Source organism: Eutrigla gurnardus (genome assembly GCF_963514095.1).
Source record: "Eutrigla gurnardus genome assembly, chromosome: 15".
In the NCBI taxonomy this organism is placed as follows: Eukaryota; Metazoa; Chordata; class Actinopteri; order Perciformes; family Triglidae; genus Eutrigla; species Eutrigla gurnardus.
The window spans coordinates 24,676,135-24,683,617 of NC_139938.1; the positions used below are offsets into that span (position 1 = coordinate 24,676,135).

The 7,483-nt window shown below is 38.3% G+C and overlaps 1 protein-coding gene across 1 annotated transcript; it reads right to left on the reverse strand.

Annotated features, from left to right (window-relative positions):
- Positions 1-1,323: 1,323 nt before the first annotated feature.
- zcchc10 (zinc finger, CCHC domain containing 10) lies at positions 1,324-6,259 on the reverse strand. Its single transcript, XM_084028064.1, has 4 exons — positions 6,193-6,259; positions 4,832-4,993; positions 3,232-3,273; positions 1,324-1,638 (listed from the first exon to the last, which is right to left on the reverse strand). Exons 1-4 carry the CDS (start codon positions 6,231-6,233, stop codon positions 1,389-1,391), a joined length of 495 nt encoding a protein of 164 aa, XP_083884190.1. The 5' UTR covers positions 6,234-6,259; the 3' UTR covers positions 1,324-1,388.
- Between the last annotated feature and the right edge of the window lie 1,224 nt (positions 6,260-7,483).

Sequence of the window (7,483 nt, forward strand, 5' to 3'; positions counted from 1 at the left end):
TTCACGAATGTAGAATAACTATTTAAATTTGAACAGTGTAGTTTAACTGTAAAAGCGCGGCCGCTATCGACGCTAGTAATTCCTATGTTTTGAATGCAACAATTGTATGACGCACAGGTTGTACAGAATTGACGGTCAAGACGCAATCATGGAGAGCGTTTCATTGTTTCCTATATACTTTAAAATATAAAACCGGACTAATCACTTGAGTTGCCACACGTCTTTTTATGGAAATAAAAAAAAAACTGTTATACATTTAATTACACACATGAGAATACATTGTTCTCACATCCGTCAATAACTGTGTGGTACTTGATTTCTGTCAACTTCGGTCTTTTTTGTGCTTTAGTGAGCAACAACTCATATTTATGACTTCACTGATTAGTCCTTGTTGGATATTTACCATCCAGTTTCTTCAAAAGAAGCAATCCAAAAAGATGAGTAGTGACTGATCAAGCACTTGGGAAAGAAAGATTTCTGAGATTTTAGCCTGTTCCATTAAAAATATCTTTGCTTTTAAAAGTTACTCAAGTTGCACACATGCAACACATAGTTTGATCGCTAGGCTGTGGCATTATGGACAATGTTATGGTCTGCCACACCCAAATTCTTCATCATCATCATCATCGTTGTTGGTCTGGTAGTCCAAGAGGCAATATATTAAACTCGACTGAAAATAAAAACACTTTATAACCTATCAAACAAAAGGTCTACTAACATTTCCCAGCACAGCATGCTGTTTTTGAAAATATATTTGTAAATAAGTTGACCAACAAAAAAAAAGACAATTTACCATTCTATTCTCAAATGCATATGTAAAGTCAATGAGATTCTCTTTAGCAAAAAGAAACCTTTATAATAGCAAATATGCAAGAGCCTTGAAAACAAAAACAAGTTTATTTTACAGTGAAACAAGAAACTGCAGCTTCATAGCAACATGACCCTCTAATTTCAAACCAATTTAAATTGTAACAAACTTTTATTTTGATATCCTTTATGACTTCTGAACACCAGAGATGGTGTTTCTTAATTGAGGTTGTGAGCTGCACACTTTAAGTTCGACTAAAAATAGACTTTAATACAAAATCGCAAATTCAACATGAATAAGCACATTAGTTTCCTCGGATATTAAAATGCATATAGACCTACAAACCTGCATCACATTTATAAAAGTAAAAGCGGAAATGTGTTGTGAAAACAGAGCATAACCAACCCAAAATAATCTTCTCTCTCATTTACGTTTTTGCTAAAACTGTACTGGCAGTCTTAGAAATGTCCATTCAGATCCAACCAACTGTAATGGATTAGAGGGAAAAAATAGTGGATAGCTAAAATTGATTTTATTTAGGGAAACTAACAACAAGAAAACCCACTTATTCCACATGTATTCATTTCTTCTTTTTCTTCTTCTTTGGAGGTCCTTGATCTGAACCACTGCTGCTTCCTGAGTCTGAGCTGTCTGAGGACGAAGAGGATGACGAGGAGGAGGAGGAAGAGGAGGAAGAGCCGCCGCCACCGTCGCTCTCACTGCCACTCTCGCTGTCATCTGAAGAGGAGCTAGAAGACTCGCTGCTGTCTGACGATGAGTCACTCGAGGAGCCATCTGAATCACTGCTGCTGTCGTTACCATCTTTAGCCCTGAGAAGATAGTGGCGGAGCACAAAGGGAAAAACATGAATACAGGAAACAGAACAGCGTAGAGTGTTATTAAAAGGCCTCATGCTGTACCTAAAAACTGCTCTTTTTCATTGACGGTTCTTCAGCAACACGGACCCACTTAGGAAGTAGAATAACATGTCTATGATGTAACAAGCACCAGTCTGCAAGGTTTTTATTTGGCTCTTTTAACTCAAACTGAGAAAATAGGGGCACACTGGGAACATTCCCTGCATTTTAACTTTTTTGTTCTTGTTTGATTTTGCATAGACCAGCATGCCAAAGGAAAAGCAACAAGATTAGCCTCGCCCATCAGCGTCTTTTTGCCTTTTATGAGGAGGGAGCGACACCTTTAGTGCTAAACAAGTCATCGATGTGATGTCTCACAAAACACCTCCCGACAGTCACCATCCTCTGGTATGTCTTGGCTGATGGCATCTGCCCCTCCCGCCAACAAACAATCATGGTCTGCCAGTCCAAAACAATTAAAGCAATTACATGTGACACAACACTATAATTCATGATGGAGCCATGCTGTCGACACTGAAGTCCATTGCTTAATTATACACTGTAATACCCGTTTGGTGACATAATTGTGTCATTTTTTTCTAGTGTATAACCACAAGGCAATGTTCAACCTGTGATGATGTGGTGGGGGATGTGGTGGCAAATGTGACTCTGGGGAGGGATTCTGTGTGAAAAGTTGAACAAACCCACAGGAGGAGCCAACAAACACTATATCAATAACTGTAGGAAGTGAACCATTGTTAAGGTTATTAGTTCCACCTGCACTTTAGGTTGAGATAGAAACAAGAGTGTGGGGGGAATTATGCATGCTGGCTCATTTTCAAGGTTTACTGGGACACTTGCAGAACACAGCCATTGTAAATGTTTATAGTAACACCTTTACTCTACTTACAAGTCAAAATGTCAGGTGTGAAAAAGAGCTATTGCCATTCAATAATTGAATGTGATTATCAGTAGTTGAACACAACAATCTAAGAAGAATGGATGATAACCGAGCAAATTTAAACGTGTCATAAAATTGATTAAGAATAACACACATGAACTTTTAGAAACAAACACGCAGTGATTTTTAAAAGAAGGGATTAGACCATGACCGTTGTAGTATGAGTCAATAGCAGAATGGTTTTACATCTGCTTCAGATGACTTGCTTCTGTGGTTTTAACAAACTGTTGGGACTCGTCACAGTTCAATAGTGTCCACTAGAGGGAGCTGTAACATCACACTTCTGTAATCAATGTCCAGATAAGATTTCTACAGTCTTACCGTTGAAACGAGTTCGACAGTAATGTTGTAATGGTCATTTTAAATTCACGACTAAGACTCTCACATCCGACCTTCTCAACCCTCAGTGTGTGATTGACAGAAACATTATTCGTGCCAGGCACTGTAATTTGTCCAAAGGGGTTAGGGTCTATTATTTCAGTATTTTATGTATGTTGCATAAAAAGCATGCACCTTTTGTAAATGTTATACATCAAGAATAGACATTTTGTGGAGCAAAACCTTCCATCACGTCCAAAATGTGGTTTAATAGACATCCCACTCACTTCTTTTTAATTTTCTTCTCACTGGAGTCTTCTCTTCCTGGTCTGTAAAGAGAACAAAAGAAACAGCCTTAGTGATAGATTATTGTTAATAAACTCAGTTTAATTTGAGCTGTTGGGTGTTGTGTTTTTTTATATTTTTACACTGCATAGATCAGTTTTCATGAAAAAGGCAACCACTGTTTCAAGTGAAAATTTATCAATTTTGTCCATGATGCGGTATCTGATCATTAAAAGAAAACAATTAATAATATGCAATATTCTTCCCCAGTAGCTCTGAGGCTCTATTTATAAAGCAATAGCATTGTGCTCTGCTAATGGGTCGGTTGTTGTACAGTTTCACAGTATAGTAGAGATGGATATGTTTTCTGGGTGATTACTTAGTAATAATGCAATACAATTAATAATTAGCTCATTTAATGGATATCATTCTTCTTTCACGTCACATTGTAATTTATATGGAATATTACATAATGAAGTTAAAACACCTACAGAGACTCTGGCTCTAAACTAAGCTGATAAGGAACATTTGTCTATATTGCACAATACAATCTGAAGTTAATGCTGTGTTTTCAACAAAAAAGCATGAAAGATTCAATAACAACATGCAGGCTTGTTGACCTTTTACTGCACACAGAGGACTTAAATTATTAATAACAGAGAGGTAGTTTGGCCGGCCTTGAAAGGCTGCTACACGTTTTGCAGGCCACTAGGTGTCACTGTATTTAGATCCCCTGTATTCGGCACCATCCATCCATCCATCCACCGTCTACCGCTTATCCCTTATTGGGGGCTAGAGCCGATCCCAGCTGACATTGGGAGAAGGCAGGGTTCACCCTGGACAGGATGCCAGTCTATCACAGGGCCGACATGTAGAGACAAACAACCATTCACACTCACATTCACACCTACGGGACATTTAGAGTCATCAATCAACCTATCCCCATCCTGCATGTCTTTGGACTGTGGGAGGAAGCCGGAGAACCCGGAGAGAACCCACGCTTACACAGGGAGAACATGCAAACTCCACACAGAAGGAACCCTCTCGCTGTGAGGCGACATGCTACCCACTACACCACCGTGCAGCCCTGTATTCGGCACAAATACCAAAAAAAGCCCCGGAGCTTCATAATAAGCTTTTATTAAGACTCCTTCACTCTCTTTGTGTCCTTTTGCACAACAGTGGCTCTAATACAAAGTAGGTTGTTCAGCGAGGGTCAGAAACCGCTGAGTGTTGTTCCTGCAATGCCTTACAACACCACATCTCAGCTTAATTTGACACCCTCACTGTTCCTCTGGTGAGTCAGATTGCCTCACTGACTTAGACGGACATGAAAATAAGAGCAGAGCAGATAAAGGTGGAGCCAAAAGGTGTGAACACAAGCTCCTCTGCGTATTCAGACTTGTTACCCCATAACAACAAGTAAGGTATTCAGCTCCTTCAAAAACTACCATTGACTGCCAGAAACCGTAAAGCCTAAAGGTAAACTCCAGTCATTCATCTGCACACTTATTTATTTTTTTTAAGTTATGCAGCATTGCTTGCATTAAAAAAGAAACCTGCCTTTCTGTCACTAGTGGTGCCCTGATGGAGACGCCTTACCCGGTGATGCTGAGGGGTTTGTTTTCATTTTCCTTAAGTTTCTTTTTCATCTCAACTGTTCTGGAGGGTCTGTGCACGTATTTCCGCTTCCCTGTGCATTCGTAAGTCCAGTGTCCCACCTCCAAACACTTCTGGCAACGCACATTTTGTTTGTTTGCCTCCCTGTATGTAATAAAAAGAGACACATCTGAATGAGGATATACAGTTAGGGACACGAACACTGTTAGTTACATTTCCTTGAGTGTTAAATTGTCAAGAATTGCTGCTCTGCAGTTTTGTAGCTGGTGACATTATTGGAAGGTTGAAGATGCCTTCTAATCTTTTTTAAATCAACCATTCATTCGTCGTTTTATTTCTGGAGTATGTGCATGCAATTTTCTCTGGGCAACTAAAAGATGAAGAACCTGGTAAATAAATTCCTAAAGCATGTGTATGGATGCTGTCTATCTCCTAATTGTTATGGCTAACATTAGGGAAATACTCTGCAAAAGTTGGGGAAAAGATTATGGTCAATGTACGGTTAAGAGTCTGGAAACATAATGGTAAAAAGTGAAATGAAATTAATTGAAACTTTGAACTGTTTTAGAGATTTCTGTGATTTTTGCTGATGCTGTTTGTATGTGCAATTGTGTGACAAGCTGCGTTTCATTTATTCTGCAGTACTCCTGCTCTTACTTTCTCTCTTACTCTTTAGTAAATGAGATTTTGATCTCAAAGAGATTACCTAATTAAACTTACATTAATGACAATAAGAGACCCCTCTAGTTCAAGTAGCTATATTTTCAGAAATTAAAGATGTCATAATTTCAAAATCCAGACAAAAATGAGTTTACTATCCTAACATTGTCAGCATCTATTTTTCCAGCTCAGGAATGTTATGAACGTCACAGCATACGTGATATCATAACAAGGCTATATATCGATATAAAACAACTATTTTGTATTGATGTTTCCCCGTATTACTCAGTCCTCAAGCGAAACGTTGAAAACAAATGTTTCAGTCGACGTGTTACATTCCACTGGGAGAACACACGGCTAATTACCATTACTCGGCGTGTCTTACATTATACATCGAATAAACTCAACTCCCGTCGGTTGTTCTCGTCCGTGACAACATATGAGTCACGAGTTAAAAGACGAGTACTTGTTTGAGCACAGAAAACAGCCCGACAGTTGAACAATGATTATGTATGGTAGAGAAAGACCGCGGATCCTCCATTAAGCCCCGCGGGGTTCGTATTTTAGCTCCTATATCTAACACGAAGCTCGGCGAGTCCCGTGGTGTAAGTGTTTAATATACCGCCATGCTCACACAAAGGTTAACTCTTGGCATTTTAAACTAGTCTCTGAATTATACTCACGCTTGCCGTCTAGCTATTATTCTGTGCATGGGAGTCGCCATGTTGCAGTTTACTTTTTCTTCTTCGTTGGTATCAAAGAAGTACCTATTTCCGGTGTAATGCCGGAACTGTTCCCATCGTTCACCTACATTCCGTTTATAAATCCGTATCTCCGTGGATTAGTGTGTCCCCTCCTGTTTCATGACAACTACACCTCACTGGCTATCATACGGGTTGTTATGGTCAGGCACTATATTTAGTGATGTGGTTTGGTTCATGTTTAGGTCGGGGACGAATCACATATCGACGGGAACAGTATTCGACGTAACACCGGCAACTTTAATGCGCGCAGTGCTCCCTATCGGCGGCCATGGTGTACTGCATCTAACTCCCCGTTCATATAAGTGCAGTTCCTAAAAATAAGTGTTCGATCTGGGATTTGATTCAAACACTGGGTCACAAAATAGAAACACCTGTACAATGTAACCCAATGCAACACAATAGGGAGCGGATACTTGTTCAGTTTTCAATGAGTTGCACTTCATATTTTTTCCCTTGTTGTTTTTTTTATTTATGTTTCCTTATATTAATAACATTACATTACCAAAATATTGATCTCTTTTAAAATATTTTTTTACTGATACTACACTATATACATCCTTGCTGTCTTTTTTTGTTTGTTTGTTTATCTTCAGATACAGTGCAAATAGTTGCTTAGGTTCAGCATTTTGTTATCTGTGTCACCAACGCAGTGCTCCCTCCCACCATTCAACTGTCATTACACCCGCTCATATATACTTTCTGTCAGAACTGCATGTATATCATCATTCTTAATTTCTATTTAATGTGTTCTTAAACAGTTATTAATCCCACCAGCAAAACAGGTTATACCTTATTTTGTAAGTAAACAAATGTAGTTTAAATTATGTTTATCCATCACATTTTAGTTACTTTAAACAATGTGAAACACAACATTAAGATATAGCTTTTTGCACATGCTTAACTCTACTGTATTCCTGCTTGAAATCAGTGTCATGCTTCAATATAAAAAACATTATTAGACAATAATTAAAATCATTTTATTTAATTAGATTCACATATTTTGTCTAAGTTGGAATGCATCTGGGATCTCAAATCAACTGCTATAAATAAAACATATAATTGGTAAAACAAATCCAATGTGCTTGATAATATTGCAATAATATTGTTTTCCCACATAGTTGATCCCAAAACAATCCATCATTGATTTCTTTATGTAATATGTATTCAAGGTAAATCTTAGTCTGCGAAATTACTTCTCAGAGTGAGAAAT